This window comes from Calliphora vicina, chromosome 4 (assembly GCF_958450345.1).
Source record: "Calliphora vicina chromosome 4, idCalVici1.1, whole genome shotgun sequence".
Taxonomy (NCBI): Eukaryota; Metazoa; Arthropoda; class Insecta; order Diptera; family Calliphoridae; genus Calliphora; species Calliphora vicina.
This window is the reverse complement of record NC_088783.1, coordinates 65,019,667-65,040,220: the sequence shown is the minus strand read 5'-3', so window position 1 is coordinate 65,040,220 and position 20,554 is coordinate 65,019,667. Positions and strand designations below refer to the sequence as shown.

Below are 20,554 nucleotides of genomic sequence, written 5' to 3'. Positions count from 1 at the left end.
TTTCTATATTCAAAGTTTTACATTGTATACTTATTTTTTACTCCAATCATGGCTCTTTGTATTCCCGAGTTTTAACTGCAATCATTGCTCTTTGTATACTCAAATTTTTACTTCATCTTGGCACTTTTTATAATCAAATTTTTACTTCAAGTGTGGATCTTTCTATACTCAAATTTTTACTTCAATTGTTTTATGAATTTAATGTTTAAGTATCTGCGTATTTAAGTATCTGCTTGTAAATCTACAAAATAGTATTTGTGATAAGAAAAACATTTTTTTTTTTTAATTTTTTGTCAAACTCTGAAAATTTTTGATTTGCTTCACATAGGGTTTTACTAAATTATATTTGTATCCATTCAATTTATGTAAGTCTAATCAGTCTTTAACATAATTTAAATTTTTGTTTAATTTTAGAAATTTCTGCATTTCAACCCGAATTTGTTGAAAGCATATCGAATGTCTCAGTGCCCGTGGGACGTGATGCCACATTTACATGTTATGTACGACATTTGGGAGGTTATCGAGTAAGTAACGCAACACGAAATGCATTCACACATATGAACGCACACACAAACCAGAATAATAAAATATTCATATGCATTTTTTTTGTAAATAATTGCTTTACTACTAGTATAACACACACTTGTGTATTCATACATACGACATACGACAACAGCAAAAAAAGTACTTAATAACACATCAATTATATCATATACACAAAACAACACACAAATATACATATACGTACTCTCACACATAAACAATAAACAAAAACTTGCTATTTACAGGCACTTCTCACATATTCATAGTTACAAGTGTAGAAGTCCAAAAAAACAGGAGTCAGTCCACAACATGTTGTAGCAGTAAATCATTTTTGTACATTTTTCAAAAAATTTATAACAAAAACAACACGAAATGACTTTATACAATACACCAACATACAAACACACAAACACATGTTCATATACATATTTATCTGTATGTGTTTATTTATAGTCAATGCCAGCACAATGATTTTTTTATTTAAAGTTCAACAAACTCATTTGTTGAAATTTTTGATTTTTTGTTTTTAAAATATTTGTTTGCTGGTTTCTTCTCATAATAAATTTGTTTTCCGTTTCCAGGTTGGTTGGCTTAAAGCCGATACAAAAGCTATACAAGCTATACACGAAAATGTCATAACCCATAATCCTCGGGTGACTGTCAGTCATTTAGATCAAAATACCTGGAATTTACATATACGGGCTGTAACGGAGGATGATCGTGGTGGCTATATGTGTCAATTGAACACCGATCCCATGAAAAGTCAGGTGAGTGCAAGGAAATTTAGGTTTAAAGTTTTGCAAATCTGTATTTATCAATATTTTTGGTCGATAAAATTATGTTTTGAACTTTTGAATGAAATGTGATTTATTCTTAAAATTTTAAATTATACTTTTATGAATTTTTAAAAGAAACTAGGCATAGTATTGTTGCAAGGCATTTTATCAGCATCGTAAATTGATTCATATTTTTCTAATATATTAATATTGCAAGTAATTTTAATAGTTTCTGCATTGTCTCGACATAGGGTGATCGGCGCGGTTTTTAATAACCGGTTATAACCGGTTTTTTTGGTTAAGTCGGTTTCGGTTTTTTTGAAAAGCTCACATTTCGAATATCGAAGAAACCGGGTTTTTCTCCTCGAATAGCCGGTTTTTTTCTAAAAGTGTGTTTTTATAAGTTATAGTGTATTAAAAACTTTAAAAATCCAAAAAACTTGTTTAAAAAAAATACTCCAACTATTTTAGAAGACTTTTTATATTTCGAAAAATGTCACAAGCAATCTGGAAAGCTTGAAAACTTACTCAACTTACTTTGTTAACTACATATACGTCCTACAAGTACACTGAGTGAAAGATAATTTTTAATGTTTAGCTTTATAAAAACAGAGGAAACAAATCGATATACAAAGCATTTAAACTGTGTTTTATAGCTATGAGATTGTTTTAACATTCATAAGGTCTTAAAATATTTGTCGTTAACGATCTTCGGGTCAAATTTAACTCGAATAGAAAATATATATTTTTTCTATTTTTTTTAAACCTAACGTAGTTGTTGTATTTTGAAATTAAATAAAATTCTTAAAATATTAAGCACTCACTTTAGCAAAAACTCAATTTTTATTTCAAAATGTGTCAAATTTGACTCGAATATCTTATGAAGGATAATAAAGCAATAGCTTTAGTACAAGGGGAATCCCAGTTTTCATACAAGTATAACGTTCTGCAAGTATGATGAAAAGAAACGGATATATGTTAGTGCTACCAAAGCTCTGAAAACATTTTACTTAATTGTGCGTAACAAAAATTTAAGACCTGAAAAAATTTCTGAAATATAAATTGAAAATTCTGAAATATAATTGGAAATTTCTGAAATTCAATTGCAATATTCTGAAATATAAATAGAAATTTCTGAAATACAATTTGAAATTTCTGAAATACAATTGGAAATGGTGTATTTCAATAGCTTTTTCTGACTTTTGAACTACCTATTTATAAAAAAAAGAAACGAGTAATACATTTCTTTATTAAAATTGCCTCTCTTTTCTGGCTTAAAACAACAGATATGATACTGCAGCTAAAATGCTCCTTGGTTCTATCCATTATGACCCTTATTTTTCGGCATTATTTCAGAATTCGTATAAAAAGAAGCAGGAAAAACAACGAAAACACGCATTTAGTTAAGAGAGTAGATTTGAAACATTTTAGTTCATAGTTCAATACTTAACTAAGTGAGCAAATGATTTCGAATAATGTAATCGTTCAATATGAGTTCGCTCATGAACTACCCAAGTCTAATAACACTGTCCAACAAATTGAGACTTTTTGATTGGAACAGAATAGCGACCCTATAATTCTGAAAGGCCATGTTGAGTAGATCATTTTTGTGGAATAAACTTATAGTCCAGCTGGTCTGAATTTTTTTTTACAGTGGCTCAAATTTTAGTTTTTTGATCGAAGGGTGCATTATATTAACTGAAAAAAACTGTTGTAAGTTAATGTCTGAGAGAGTTATAATGTGGAATTTTATGGGGTTCATTTTTGTGAAAGATCTTAACCATATACCTCCTCTCTTCAAGGGTCGATTTGACCCTTTTTTCGAAAAAATCGAAAAAAGTCCTTGCTGACAGTTATCTCGTACGTACAAAAAGTTACATGCATTAAAAGTTGGAACAATTAAAAATGGCCGTATTTTTTACGTTATTACCTAAAAAAGTCCCTATATTTTTCTTTTTTAGAAAAAAAATTTTCTTCGGGAATATATAATAATGAACTAAAAAGAAATATGTAACAAAAAATATGGTTTATTCAATTTAAAAAACCCTTCGTCATAAGAAAAATATATCTCAACTGACACAATTTTTGTTCAGTAGTTCATAAGAATGACAGCAAAAAAAAGCTTAAGCGCCACAAATTTACAGTTATTCTGCTGATATGAGAAAGCAATTGGATTCGATGTATGAAACGCAAACTTACTTTACAGAAACACCCATCAATTATTTGTTTTCTACATTAATTTGAAGAGGCCAGCAACTTCATGCAACTTCTCGAAATTGGCACTGTGTATATAAAAAGTAAGAGCAAGTTGCAGTCAGTCAGTATATCGAAGGCGATGTTAGACTTAACATCAACCATATTACCATCGTGTTTTTAAAGTGTATAATATAAGAGGGTGTATTAAATTGTTGTGTTAATTGTTAAAATTTTTAAACTACCTTTCGCTTTTATTTTAAATTTAAAGAATATGGTTTATTTATTGTTACAAAGTAACAAATTCAGTTTTAGCTTGTATTGTTGATAGACCTAAAATATTTTGGGAAACATCAAAATATGTTACAAGATTTATTTAACAACTTCTGTCTACAAACTTGCCTTCCTCAGACTTGTTTCTTAATCCTTTCTAACCGATCTAAGACTTATTTACCAATTTAAAATAGATATCTACAGTTTTTTCTACACATGTCAAAGAACTGAACATAAACTTAGCCAGAAAAACATTTGAAAACGATATTATGTTAAAATAGTTCTCAATAATAAAATATAATACCATAATTGCCACCAAAAGGTAATATCGTTCTCTGGTTAAATGATAACTTTAAATCATTTCAATCAGGCACTTATATGAATACACTAATTTCCATATTTGTAATACGTCGTAAATCCAAATTATAATCAAATAAATAATTTGAATTATTAAAATTCAATATATCAATATATTTTTTTAGGGAATTATTACTAAATTCCAACAAATAAGTAATAATACAATATTTATTTACTTTTGTTTAATGATATTAAAATTTACATTCTCATAAAATCACCAGACATCACTGATAATAGAAAATCTCGTTAAAATAACACTAAAATACAAATCTTAGAAAAAAGTGCACTTTGTAACATAAAAACGTACAAATAAACTAGTGTCATAGGTTGTAAAACATTCTATAAATGTTATACGATTCTACATAAATATTTGTTAATAGAGGTTTTACTTACTAACCCAGCAAATGTATTAAAAAGAAATTTCTAATGTCGAACACATAAGAAAGTATGTTAATTTGGGTACCGTAGAATATCTGTTTGGTTTATCCCACCGAGCCAGTTCTCTTTACCAAGAGTGATCACTATTATTTTTGAAAATTTTCGCAACAAATTCTAACTTCATACCGAATTCTAACTAAGGCTATAATTTTATAAAACTAAAAATTCTGAACAGATTTATTGTCGTCTCAATCATTGTTCTGTTTCGTTAGTAAACCATATGTAAACTATTATTTCGTTTCAAAACTAACATATTGTTGGGTAAAGACGACAAATATAATGTTCAAAAATAAACAAGCAATAATATAATACTGTAACATTTTTATTATTACTTAAATAAAAAAACATAAACCAACACACTAATAAAATCCAATACAAAAAGAAAAGCAATCACATGGATGCAAGTCACACACAATTTACATACATATATTAGGGTAGTTCCCATCCAAAATATTTATCCTAGGTTTTAGCTATCATCAGATAGGGAAGAAAATTGGTTTCGAACAATTCAAATAAAATTCGAACAAGATTGAATTTTGAAAAACGGAAAAACCTGTTTCAGTGAATTTGTATAAGGACTCAACGTATTTATATAACACCAGTTTTTAAAAAACTAGACTATAAGTAGCAGTATACAGTTTGGCAGAATCAAAATTTTTTGGAAATAAATCTGGAATTTCTAAACGGCTGGTCCCATCGGTATAAAATTTGAGTTGATCGTATACAAGGAGTATTTGAATTTAAGTTAAGTTTAAATCGATCCTGCAATTGCTCCACGGGCGGCGCTATGGAGGCTCAAAGTAGGGTACCTTCGACATATAAAATTTTTAAACATGTGCAATTTTTTTTGTTCCCATCCGAGATTTTTATATTTTTGGAAAGCACTCGGCTAGATCTTGCGTGTGCTATTTATCTCTTATAATTTCCGAATCTTTGTTAGTTAGACAACTAAATTATCAATTATATTTAAACGATTACAGATCAATATCTATTATGGTTCCAAAAAAAAACGATTTTCAATTTAAAAATTAGAAAAGTAGTAGATTTTTGCTGTTTTTTTTTTGGCTTAAAGGTGACCTAGCTCTCTTTTTATTAAAAAACAAATTCTTTAAGAACATATAACAATTTTATGTTTTTCTCTAAGGTATCTTTATGGAGAACATTCTGGTATAAAAGACATGTCCTAATTTTCGAAAATGTTGTCCCAACGCTCTTCGGAAGTTGACCTATTTAATATCAAAATTTCAAATTTGGGCCACATGTCCTAAAAAGCCAAAGCTGGAATCAGAAAATGGAATGCAGCTCTGAAAACCTTGATGTGTACGATATTTATCCCCAAAGTATTTTCCCAGCCTCGAAGGAAATGTGGACCCTATGAGCATAAATGTAAAAATACTATTTTTGGGATTTTCGCTCCAAGTAGACCTATTTTATATCAAAATTTCAACTTTGGGCCACATGTCCTAAAATGCCAAAGCTGGAATCAGAAAACGGAATGCAGCTCTGAAAACCTTGATGTGTATGATATTTATCCCCAAAGTATTTTCCCAGCCTCGAAGGAAATGTGTACCCTATGAGCATAAATGTAAAAATACTATTTTTGGGATTTTCGCTCCATCTTTTAGGAATTTCGAGATTTAACAAGTTTTGTTTTCACTTTGTTATCAAAAATGACAAATTTAAATAAACGTTCAAAATTTCAATGAGTTTTGTTAATAAATAAAAATTTTATTACACATTACATATTTATTGAGTTTCAAAATGTTAATAGGATTGCAAATATTAACAACAATTTGATCCACATATATTCCGAATTAATTAAGTAAATTTTTGATCTTTCAAAAAACTCAAGTCAATATATCAATTAGATTCAAAAATATGCCACTTTAAAACTACGTCCTTCAAAAATATTGCACTCAACAAATAGTATCGAGTGTGTGACTTTAAAGTGTGGAATCTACAATAGATTGGTATATTTTGAACGCGGCTTTTGTTTTTAATAACTTAGATGTCATTCTGAAGGATACATATCTGTCAAGGGTACATTCTGTGCCAACAAAGCGTCATAAATATGAGGGAAGTCTTGCTTTGCTTCTTTAATTTGAAAAAAAAAATACCGATGACGCAAACCGATTGCTTTATGGTGAATGTGTCTAATCAGTTTCAACGTGCGAGAGAAAATCAATGGGTGTCATACGAATTGAAGCCGATAGACCTTAAAAGACGATTTGAAAAGAACGCTACAAAAGAAAATAATTTTTGCACCGAATCATTACCTGTGATAAAAAATACATCCATTACGATAACCCGAAGCTTAAGAGATCGTATTTGAAGCCCGGCCAACCTGCCAAATCGCCACCAAAGCCAAATATCCATGGCGCTAAGGTAATTTTCTGTATTTGGTGAGACTAAAAGGCTTCTATCTATTATGAACTGCTGAAATCTGACCAGATTATCACAGCGAGCCTATACCAAAAAACCGCTAGAATATGCTGACAGCCATGAAACCTTAATATTCCATCATGACAACGCTCGGCCACATGTTGCAATACCTGTTAAAAAAAAATTTAGAATAAAGTGGTTTGGAAGTTTTGCCTCACCCGCTTTATAGTCCAGACCGTTCCCCCTCTGACTACTATTTGTTTCGACAGAAGCTGAACGCTCTCTGGAATACGCTAGACTTTGGAACAGAGTATCTGATATTGTCTTAATTCTTTTAGCATGAAAAGATGAGTAGTTCATTTCGCTCGTAATCTATATGTTGCCAGAAAGATGGAAAAATGTACTAATTAACAATGGCCAATACCATGAATAACATTATATTGTACAAATATTTCAAAATAAATGTTAAAAATTATAAAAACTCCCCATAGTTGGGACATTGTCACTTTATTTTCCTCCATATAAACGAGGCCACCCTAATGTATTGTATATATGTTGTTTCGGTCTATAACAAATTATTATTGTATGTTTTTTCCATTTTCCTCTGTCCGTCCTTAAGGTAAGAAAAAATTCAACAAAGATGTTGTTTGGTTTGTTGGTCTAACAAAACAATACAAACATTCATTGAAACGTAAGTTTGTTTTTATATTGGACATGTAAGAGCAACATCTATAAAAGAAAAGGGATCTAGTCAGTAGCATAAAAAGTACTAACATCGTGCAACTTACATACATGTAGCATGTAGCAAGGAAAAAAACAAATGTTGTAGAATTTCATTCCATTATGTTGATATAAAAATTAAGGAAGCATGAAATACATTTTATTGGCGCCATAAACTTCGCTTGGTTGGACATTGAAGTGTTTATGTTTATTTAAAGTTTTCTGGTTAAGGAAACGAACACAAAACAGAAAAATATGTGAAAGCTATGAAGAAATATGTTCAATAAGTGTGATGCTTTGGTGTTCAATAAGTTTATTTAATGTTTAATTTTATTGGAGTATTGTTTAGCAATTGCTAAGGAAGGAAATTTATTTTTGTTTAGGAATTTTAATACTACTAGTTAGATTGTTAAAAAATGTAATCAATTAGTTTAAAATAAAAATAACTACTAATGTAAGCTTTCCTTTCGAATATAAAGTAAAATTTATTGTCCAAAATCAAAAATTATTTTATTATTTATTTAAAATACTATTCTATTGTGTTAAAAAACCCATAAATAAATTTTTATTTAAATGAACTAATAATATCCATAATGATCGACTGCACATCACTACGTATGATTAATAATTATTTCCATATATTAATTCAATAACAAGTATACGCCTCTTAGGTAATAAAATGAATGTCTTCTACTTTATTTTCAGATTGGTTTCCTGGATGTTGTCATACCACCCGATTTCGTGTCCGAAGACACTTCCTCCGATGTCATAGTGCCCGAAGGTAGTTCCGTTAAACTAACATGTCGGTAAGTTTTAAACACATTTGATATATCTGTGCGGTTTTGAAATGTCTAAACACATTAACTACAATTTGTGATATTGATTTTCATTTTAATTAGTAAATAAAATTCAGCAATTAACACGTTGCCATTAACTTATACACACTCAAATAAATAAATACAATTTATAAATACATTATAGCGATAATTAAGTTTTTAATTAGCACAAGTGGTTAAATGAAATAATTAGTCAGTTAGATTGACTCTTCAAATAGCGAAATTGATAGACTTGTTAAAACAAATGACAGAGACTAACTCTATGAAAATTGGGTCATACAAAATGTTGTTATGTTTAAACAGTAGGATAATTTTTGATGTAGATCATAATAATAAGTATTTTTTATTAGTGTGCAAAATTGTTATGCCAAATTTTATAGAAAACTCTGAAAAACTTTCTATCATCATAAATCTGTCTATCGTAATGATATAACTAGTAGTACAAGGCAACAAAATCGAAACAATTTAAAAGGCTTCTTAAACCACTACACAATTTGGTGTATTGTGGTTCCAGTAGTACAAATGTGGTCTAAATTTCCAAAGCAATAAATCTGAACAATTTCAATTTGTTTAAAACAAAAAAATTTGTTATTAAACTTCGAAACTACTGAGCCGATTGAAAAGCAGTAAATATATGAACATTTGGGGAAAATGTTTTCTAAATTAAATCAATCGCAAGAAGAACATTAACTATTCAATTTTATGTAGATCAAACAAAAAACTAAAATTTCATGAAAATGAGCGAATTTACTTAATTGTGGATAAATTCGAATATATATCAATCGACTTTTATGGCCGATATTTCATTTTATTTCCATTACATGTGGATTTGCGATAAAGCAAAAAACCTGATCAATTTCTGCTGTTTTCGAATTTGCATGATTTTTTTTTAAACAAAAAAATTACTACTTTCACCTAAAAAATATATTTTTTGCTTCAATTTGTTATCATAACTCCAAAACTATTAAGCCTAATAAAACGGTTAAACAGGTTAAAGGCTATGTAAATTTTTGAATTTTTTTAAGTTTATTTTCATAATATCGGACTAAGCCTTTTTCAGTTATCGTCTAACAAAATATATAATTTTACTTAAAATTCTTTTTAAAAAAAAGTTGTTCAGTACTTAGGTAGCCATGGTGCATCAAATCTATATAGTGGTTATTCAAACCTTTATATTTATAAAATTGTAACGGAAATATTGCACCCTGTTCTGTAAATCGAATTCGAAAATCGTGCGATCAAATTGGTAATTATTCGTTTTTGAAAATAGCTTGTTTTAGAAATCTTTCGAATTACGATTCAATTTTGATAGAAAATAGAACTTTATTTATCATATTAATACAGAGTGAGCCAAAAAAAACTTATACTTGTATAAAGTTAAACAAAACATTAACCGTTTAATAAAAAAAATTCTCAAAAATACGAAAATTTATTCAAGTGTTGTAGAAATTCATTAAATATTAAAATATTGGAATATTAATAGGTATTTATATATTTATCCACTTTTTCCTGAAATTTTTTATAGTAGCTTCCGTTTCTTTTTTGGACGAGGTGATCAAATTACGCTTAAAATTAGACATGTCCTGGGATAACTTTCCTGTGTTCTTTAATTTTTTTCCCCAGAGCCAAATACATTTCCACAGTCCGAAGTTCTGGACAGTTGAATGGTTTTGCCTCCCGTAGTTGTAATGTAAAACAAAGAAAAGAACTTCGAAAAAAAAATATTGTTTACTCGAAACAATATCTAAGTATCTAGTATAGACAATTAAACGAAATTCCAATAAATAAAAAAAACAAGGATCATGCGTGAAATAATTTGTATTTGAAGGGAAATTCCCATACTAGGTTTAAGAGTTAAGTCGAAAACAAACCTCCTTTCTATGTTGCACTTCTTCACAGCTACGAGCCATAGTTTTAACAAAAGCTAGGGAAAAAAGGACGATGGGAGCCTTTGATACACTAGCAAGCAGTCGGCTGGGGGGTTCGTGTCCTAATTCCTAACCTTGCGAACTTTTACATGCTCTTGTTATAGACTCCCGGAAAAAAAACTAAATGGATAAATTAACTGGATTTGTATAACTAAAAAAAAATAAACAAGACCCCAAATTTAGTTATAAATGAAAGGAATTTAAAACTAAAACAAATTTTATAGTTGATCATTTCTGCCTATTTATACGCCATCCTGATGTTTTGGATACGTGTGCCTCAAAACCCTCACCAGCCATAGTTCTACTGGCATAGTAAATTTTGTAAAACCCCTAATTGTGTATTATCTCTTCATTCTTACACTTAACCAATAAGAAGACGAAACAAAGTATTTACTCAATCATATTTGACATATTTATTATAATTAAATTCAAAATGTTCATATTTAGTTTAGAATTTATAAATATTTTAAAATTTAAAAATTCGATGGCTTAAATTTAACATTATTAATAGTTAATAGAAAAAATAGGTAAAATTGAATAACAAACTTTTAACAAAGATCTTAACAATGCCAAAAAAAAAAATCAAATTGGAAGTTTATAAAATATTCCACAATATTATTTGTAATTAACTATAAACATTATTTTTTTAAATACCCAAAACTAATTTTCCCTATCACCAAAAGCCAAAATTGTTTTAAAAATATAAATAGTAATTTGGCCCATAGTGCAAATTTAAAAAGAAAAAACCATAAAACAAATGCAAAGAAATTTAGTAAAGTTCATTGAACTCAGACATGAACAGCTGATCATGAATATACATGTTCGTGTGTAAATGTTACGTAGGTTGTAACCAAAAGTAGGTCACGACATGTTCGAAATAAAAATAGAGAGTTAATATTTTACAACGAGTTTGATCTCTCTAAATACTGGAAATAGTATTTAGGTCACAACAGGTTTGATCATTCCTTACTAACTTGTTTTCATTTGTTTGGTTTGTTACGAAAGATGCAAGATAAATAAGGAAAAAAATAAGAAAGTAAAGAGATTACATACATATATATCTACTCACCAATCGAATAAACTGTAGAAGGCCTTCTCCATGAATTCGACGTGCGCTATGTTGTGGGAAAATAAAATCTACTTATTTTCGTTATTTTCTTGCATTATTTGTTTTGAAAAATTTTAGTTATTAATTTTAGCCATATTTTATACGTATATGTTTTAGGTATTTATATTTTGTTGTTTTAATGTCGTTTATATTTAAGTTTTAGTTATTTTTCTATATTTAATTTTTTTTTTTCTTTATATTTGATCAATTTCGATTTAGTTAATACAGTTTTTATACAGTTTTAATTTTCAATTTGGACATGAGCATAATTTCCTTTTTTTTTTTTTTTTTTTTTTTTAAAAAAAATAAACACTATATATTGTAGGGTGCCTTCATTTTAGTTGTTTGGAATTGTGTTTTTCCTTTATATTATCTTTACACTAGGCAAATTTTAATATATATTCAATTAATAAATATTAAGTATAATGCAATACTACATACTATAGGGTGCATTTTGTTATTTATGTTACAAAAGCAAAATTTAATGAACGAACATAATTAGTAACACAATTTTTGCAAGATTAAAAAAAACAATTTTAAACTTATTATAATTATATGTATGTGTGCAGATATTTATGTTTTTCACATTTTTAAAGAAAATTTTTTTGTCACTCTTTAATTATCACCAATTTTTTATATTTGTTTGGTTGTAAATCACTGTTTTGGTTTATTTAGATAACAGATTGGGAAACTCTGTTTTGTTTGTTTTATTTATTTAGTTGAAAAAAAAAAAGAGTTCGAGATTTGGTTTGTTTTGTTGTTTTGAATTTTTTGGTTAGTGTTGTTGGTTTTAATGATGTTGAGCACGAAAATCATGGAAGATGCAGAAGAAGCACAATCGTCTGGTGACTCATCCATAACATGAGGAATCCCCTGGAAGAGGAATTCCCTAGGCAGGTTTTGGGAACTTGTTCAAAAGATTTGAGTGGTTTTCTGCTTATTAATACAGAAAACAATATAAATTAATAAAGAATATGTTTTATTGGAACATATTTAAAACTCAAATAAAATTACCTGCTTATTTGTCTCCTAATTGAAACACATTCGGTGACATAAATTTAATTTTATGAATTTGTGCCAAAATTTTGAGATAGAAATGTTGAGTGTTTGGACTCGTAAGCTTTTCCTTTAATTTAAAAGTTATATCAGAATTTGTAGAAATTAATTTAATTTATAGAAAATTTACCTGATGATAGATAATTGGTAGTTATTGTTCAAAAGTTATTTGTGCCTTGTAGCCAATTGTAAATGGATGGCTTTAGAAATTAAGGATATTTTTTCCGATAATGTTAATGTGTTAACTTTTTGATTCGACCATCAACAGGAAAAGGATCTTTGCAAAATTTATCTTTGACAGAAGAAATCTTTTGTCAAATAAAACTTCATATTTCATGTCATTTTTTGATAGAAAAATTTCAAGTTGCCAGATATATGACTCCACTCATGATCATGCATAAAAAAATGTTCATTCCTCATTCTTCATGCCGATTAACCAAAAGAACTTTACATTATTTAGCATGTTTGGTATTTTATTAACCACATATTTTATTAAATTTAGATTATTTATTAAATCTTAAACATTTAAGGTATTTTATATTTCACTCGTTAACGAGTCATTATATCTAAGTATGCATGAATAAAATTTCCGAACCCTGTCAACGTTTAGCTCAGACAAAACTCTTCTACGTTATCAGATTTTTCTCAATCAACACATGCAAAACGAATAACCAAACCAAAACAAAACAGTATAAAAAAAACATATGATTGTTAACAACAAGTATTTATCCCAAAAAAATTACAAATAATTTAAATAGTGAATTTTAAAACAAAACGTTTTCTTAATTTAGAAAAGGAAAATTATTTGCAATTAAAGAATTATTTAGTTAATTGTTTAGTGAAAATTAAAAGACTTAGGTGACATTTCTTTGAAGTTCAATGGGACAAATTGTAAATTGCTAGAAAAATAAGGTAAGTGTGAATTTTTGTTTTCTTGACATAAACGTCCATTACATAGTACAAAATTTACATTATTGTGTGAATACCACTCAAGTTCCTTTTTTCCATAGTGGCATGATGCCAAATCGGGCCAGAAATATGAAGGCAATCTGTGCTTTTCTAAGAAAGGTAAAAGCCGTTTTTATAGACACTTCTTAACATGTATATTAGAGTTAATTTCAAAAATTTGATTTGCGGGTATCATCATTTTTCTGAAGGTTTTTGTGTAAATAGAAATAATGGTCCTTTTTTTTGGAAATTTTTCACTCTTATGGTGGTTCAAAGCACCTAAAGACGCGAATTTTGAGCACATTTTTCTGTAGAGCAAAAACGGTTGAATATATTGCAAATCTGATTTCACCAGTCGATTTTACATCAAAAATTAATGGAATTGATGTTTTTTGAATCCTTAAAAATGGTTCCAAAACCCCTCAACAGGGGGCGCAAATCTCATAAAAAAATGAGAAAAAAGAATTTTAGTTTTTTTAAACATGCAAGATAAAAAGGCATTTTAAGATTAGCAAAACAGCACCAATATTTCATTTCTATCAGTAACCATTAAAAAGTTATGAGGCTTCAAAATTATTTATTTAACAAGAAAATAATAATTGGTAAAAAAAGTTTAGAATTTTTTTATTAGTTTGCATTAACAAAACATTTTTAAAGCCACATAACTTTTTAACAGGTTATGATAGAAAGGAAATATTGGTACCGTTTTGATAAGATTAAAATGCCTTTTCATCGTGCATGTTTAAAAAAACTAAAATCCTTTTTTTTTAATGAGATTGTTGTGGGTTTCTGGAACAATTTTTAAGGATTCCAAAAACATCAATTATATTAATTTTTGATTTAGAATCTACTGGTGAAATCAGAGTTGGAATATATTCAACCGTTTTTGCTCTACAGAAAAATGTGCTCAAAATTCGCGTCTTTAGGTGCTTTGAACCACCACAAGGAGTGAAAATTTTACAAATAAAAGGACGCCATTATTTTGATTTATGCAAAAACCTTAAGAAAAATTATGATACCCGAAAAACAAATGAAGTGACCTGGTCACAAACGAACTCTAATGTATATATTTCTGTGTTTATCGTGACTGATGTCACAAATTATTGACTGCTTTTGCCACAACTTCAAACGGCTTGCCACACAAGAAACTTCGTGGAGAATTTTGATTGGTTTTTTGTCTGCTATTGTTCTTGAACATTACATCATCCATCAGCCATATAACAATCTTGACCGTAAGTTGAGAAAAATCTGCCAGTACCTAGGTTTCATCATCCATCACACAACGGTGTATTACTATAAAATTTGACTTAAATTTTTTTGCTCGTTCCTTTGCTTCTAAGTTCTTCACCGCATTGCGATCTGGAACTTTCTGAACTTTATACGACTTCAGCCAAGCATTAGATTTGGGCCTGCATACAAAAGAATTAGAGCATTTAACTTTACAAACTGCTTTTTTAATGGAAGTGTTCGGTGCTCTTCAAGAGAGCTGTTCGTCTTTTTTTGCCTTACCAATATCTGTTGGAACTTTTTTCCTTCCTGATTCAATGTTCGTGTGTTCTTTAAGCTGTCTAATGGCTTCTTAAATAGTGTAACGATGAACCACAGATATTCTGCTATTTTTTTAAAAAAGTTTTAAAATGCATGATTTAAAAAAATACTAATTTGATGGACAAAGAATAATTTTTGACTGGAATTGTGTGTATGTGTTTTTTCTAACTCAAGCTTTAGGTAAAGGCATTTAGTAATCCACTTAAGACAACAATTCTATTTATACCGCTGGTCAAACTGTTCCTAAAATTAATATTGAATCAACAATACAATAGGAATATAAGTACAAACAATTTTAATCTGTGTAGTAAAAACTCTTAATAATTTGTCTTCCAAATCTTCGGTGGAACAAATAACAATTTTCTGTGTGTTCATCTTATTAGAAACAAATATTTGTTAAAACTAGAGCACACACAGATATGCTAAATTAATGCTTATTGTATTGGATACAATTTTCAATTTTGTTAGCCCTTCCAAAAAATAAGATTTGTCGAGGTCATCAAAATATGTATTTTTTTGTGAGATGATTTCATCATTGGGATCAAATCACTTTTCGCCAAACCATTTCTTCAGGTTTTGAAACAAGAAATAGTCACATGGGGCTAAATCCAGAGAATAGGGCAGAAGAGGGAGCTTTTCGTGTGCACTCTTTTGTGAACAAACGCGTCACCCATCTTGCGGCAATCTTTCTCATACCCAAGTGATCATTCAAAATTTAAAGCATTGAGATATGTAAGATCGGCCAACACCATATCGTGATTTTTTTCAACGTTCGGCATCTTCCGTGCTTGTACATCCACAATTTAGTAAACCACTTTTTTTATCATTGAAATGGATGGTGCAGAGTTCCCATAGTATTTATCACCCTTTGCCTTGGTTTGAGTGATGGTATTTTCCACAAAAAATAATGGTTAATGAGTCACAAATGACGCAGCTTGTTTGAATTTTGACAGGAGTCAACTGACATACTTATTCCTATTAATAGGAGCAGTAAGAGGCAGGAAATTCAAAAAGTCACCGAAGTTACAAGATATTTTTGATATAGCCATTACAGACCTTGTTTTCAGATTTCCAATAACAAAATTTCTGAAAAACCATTACAAACAACATACGGAAAAACAAATATTGTTAAATCCTATGAAATCCTATTGACTTCCCTTCCTATGAATTCCGAATTCTTTATATGATCGCATATTAATATTATTGAAATTACAAACAGAATCACATACTAATAAGTTATTAACGTTCATTGTGTTGGTTATAATAAATAATGTATTTATTAATATACACATCTCTACTTAAACTAAAGAAACAAAAGCTATATCATAATTGGTCACGTTCAATTTACAACAATTACTCGTACACTCACTAAAACCATTAAAATCGTTACATCAGCTAAAATATATTATCTACTTAACTAATACTAATCATTTTGTATTACAATTTATATATTTGTCTCAATACAAAATCCTTCACTTATTTCTTGTCACCATCTAAAACATCTAAGAAAAAATAATATTTATTTCTTGTTCTGTGTAAGAACATTATCGCTAAGTAATCTAGTAGCTACGAGTATTTTAACTGTTTTGTTCTTAACATTTGAAATCATCAAGCAACCAACTAAGGAGGAAGTTCATTTAATGTCAACAAATTAAATGACACTTCATTCTTTTTGATTTACGTTTCCGTTTTGTTGACTACCAACAACAACTACAGCAAATACAAGTAAATATAAAACAGTAGAGCTTTTACTGTTGCTGCTGTCACAAGTGAGAGGTTAACAGTAAGTGATTGAGATTGTGTTTGTTTGAGGGGTTTAAATACATATACAACTAAGTAGATTAATGTACAGTTGTATGTGTTTATGTATATTTTAGGGTGAGCCTTAGTTTGGACTTTTTGGATTTTCGTTGCTTCCAAGGTCTAAGATTGTTTTTCGTCATCTAAAAACCAAATGCTGAAAATTGGAACAAAATAAAATTAAAAATCATTATTTTATTCACCCATAGGTGTTTAAATTTCCAATACAAACATTTTCTGAAAATCGGGCAACATTTGTCCCTAGTACCCATACAAGGTCCACCTCAGAAAATAACTCGGACATTCGTAATTTTCTTATAATAATTTATATCGTGATGAAATTGATAATAATTCATATAAACGCACTTAATTGTTTTCTATATTTTTGTTATATCTTTGTTGTTCTCATCCAAAAGCTAAATTTAACTTTTTTAATGAGAGATAACTTAACGGTACTTTTTGAAAGTAAACAAGTTTTTTTCTTATTCTTGTTGTTTGCCTTAATTATGCGATCAAATGTTCTTGGTGCTAATTTAAGGGGAAGATTCGTATAAACGCAGACGTGAAATTTGTTTTTAAAAAAGTTACCAAAAATAAAATATTATTTAGTTTTTTTTTTCAACCAAAGGTACGTTTCTAATAGTACCATCTCAATATACTGCAACTTTTTCTATTTGAATGAATAAATTTCATCATTTTTAAAGATGCCCAGGGAACTTTTCTGTCCGATAAAGAAAATATTCAAATTAAATTTTTTCACGGCCAAGGATGTTCCAATAGAGAAATTGGACGTAAAATCGATCGTTCGGAAAGTGTGGTGCGAAATTTCTTCAAGAAAGGTCAAAATTATAGAGTTCGTAAACATACAAAGGCAAATACAAACCTAACAAGAAGACAACTTAATCTAATAAAACAAGAAGCAATCCGCAACAAATTGAATTCCACACAAATAAAGAATAAATTGAATCTTCCAGTGACTTCCAAACACGTTGCACACATTTTACGAAACGATGAAAACATAAAATGGAAAAAGCTAAAATGTAAACCAATACTAAAAAGGCACCATAAAGAAAACCGTCTAAAATTCGCAACAAAATATATGAAATGGACAGATGAGTAGAAAAAAGTAATTTTCTCCGACGAAAAAAAAATTATTTAGACGGTCCTGACTCATACTCATGCTATTGTCACGATTTCAGATCAAACGATGTTCGGATGTCAAAACGTAATTTCGGTGGTGGCAGTGTTATGGTTTGGGCAGCATTTTCTGCAGTTGGCAAGTCGAAAATATGTTTTGTTCCGAAAAAATGAATAGTGCGATTTATAACGAACTGTTGGAAGATGCTCATCTCTCATTTGTGGATGAAAAGATTGATGAAGATTGCATATTCCAACAAGATAATGCTGCAATCCATATTTCTAAGCAATCGAAATTTTGGTTTAATGAACATAGCATTCCTCTGTGGGACTGGCCGGCTTGTAGTCCGGACTTAAACCCAATGGAGAACTTGTGGGGATAGCCCGTAAAGTTTATGCAAATAATGCCCAGAATGAAAGCATAATGACTGTGACAGAGCTAGTACTAAGAATTAAACAAGTCAATACTCTTGTATTCATTTTTGAAAAAAATTCATAACAAAGGATCATCCACACATTATTAATAATGCTACAGTGGCCCATATATTAAAGTGCGTTTATAGGAAAATACCCTTAAAAATGGTTGTTAATCTCAAAAATGAAGTAAAACAAAATAAATAAAGTACAAATGAATTTTTTTTGTAAACAATATTTTAAGTGAAGTCTTAACTAATTTAATAAATAAATTTGTAGCCCCTTAAATATGTTCATGTTTAATTTTTACAATCTTTTTTAAAAAAAGTAGTGTGCGTTTATAGGAATATGCACCAGTGTATATCAACAAGTAAGAGAGCTATATTCGGCTGTGCCGAATCTTATATACCCTACACCAAATTATACTTCAAAATAGAAATTTTAAATATTTTTAGGTAAACACTAATCATTTTTTGAATTTTTTTTTTTTGAATTGTTATTTTAAATTTTAAATTATTTTTTTAAACTTTTTTTTATTTTAATTAATTTTTTTTTTTTTTGTGAAAAAAAAATTCGAGTTAATAAATATTTTTTCCGATTTTGACCCATTGTAGGTCCAACTTATTATGGTCTTAAATACGTCGCACAGTGGCTCATTATCGTTTTTCATCGGCCAAAACTCTGCAACTTTTGAACTGATAGACATATCTTAGAAATTTTTTTTGATGGACAGATAGTTTCTTGCATTTTTCTCCAATTTTAATTTCATTAAAATCGATTCAGCAGTTGTTGAGCAATTTAAGGCTAAAGTTGAACTTTTAATTTTTTATAGCATTTAGTATGAAAATGCGGATTATTTAATTTTTTGCATCAGCTTAACTTATAAAAAGTTGTAAGCAGATAAAAACAAGTAAGGAAGTATGTTCGGCCAAGCTCGAGCTCGAATGATTTTCGCTATGACTAATTATAGACCTATCGCCATGAAATTAGGTCGTGTGATTTATGTTTATATGGAAGTTATTTGTGTTGAATTTTGTGTTTATACTAGTGTTTATAAACCGGATAACCGGTTAACCGAAAAACCGGTTTTTCTTTGAAATCTCGGTTTTTTGCGAACCGGTTAATTTAAAATGTTGATTTTCGGTTAACCGGTTTATCCGGTTTTTATCACTCGGTTAACCGGTTTTTAAAATTTGGGACTTAAATTAATAAATCTAATGTCTTTGTGCATTTTTTATATTCATTGTGTACACATTATATCAAACATTCGGTCTGATTTGAAACCTATACTGCTGATTTACAATATAAACCTCTTTAGATTAATATTTTTAAGAATTACAGTTATTCTAAATAGTAGAGGATGATGAGTTTACTGAAAAACTTTTTCAGAATAAATTGCACATATTGAAACTATTAAAAATTAAATTCCGCATAATTCTGGAAGTTAAACTAAATTTTAATAACGATTCATTATAAATTTTGTGATGATTTTACGAAACGTTAAATTGAATTTGATGTACCTACCTTCTTTCAATAAATTTGACTTCATTCGTGTGTTTTGTTCTTAAAATTTTACTTTATTAATCATTTCGTTAGCTTAGTGTACAAAGTCCTTTTCAGAAATATTGAAATCCATGAAATCTGATAATGGAGTTTTATTAATTATTTGGTATGATTTATAATAACAAATAATCACAGCTAAGACGAAGCGCGTTTGCATCTTATAGGTCCTTTTTTGGGACTTGTAACATTTTCTGTTTCATATCAAAAATTCGAGGTGATAATAAATTTCAAAATTATTAAATATTTAATTAATTTTACATTTTTTGGTTGAAATTTAATGAAAAAAACAATAATTAAAACAAGTATTATATATTTAGTAACATATTTATACTCAATTCCATTTGACTGAGATAATAATTTTGAAATTTTTACAAAATGGAATGGACTTTGCACTTTTGTACATTTATAGTTATTTAACATTAACCATTATTCCTGGCTACTAAAAACTAAAAATTTCAAAGTTGTGTATACTTTATTGGACATTTAATGTTTTCTACATATATATGACGGTTAACCGGTTTAACCGGTTTTTTC

At 28.8% G+C, this 20,554-nt stretch overlaps 1 protein-coding gene across 1 annotated transcript in view; it reads left to right on the top strand.

Moving 5' to 3' along the window:
• Positions 1-418: 418 nt before the first annotated feature.
• Positions 419-20,554, top strand: part of DIP-alpha (Dpr-interacting protein alpha) — a 74,128-nt gene continuing 53,992 nt past the window's right edge. Inside the window, exons 1-3 of the mRNA XM_065508803.1 lie at positions 419-524; positions 1,125-1,310; positions 8,388-8,488. Of these exons, the coding sequence (XP_065364875.1) occupies positions 1,275-1,310; positions 8,388-8,488 (137 nt within the window). The 5' untranslated portion in view covers positions 419-524; positions 1,125-1,274. The remainder of the gene's footprint in view (positions 525-1,124; positions 1,311-8,387; positions 8,489-20,554) is intronic.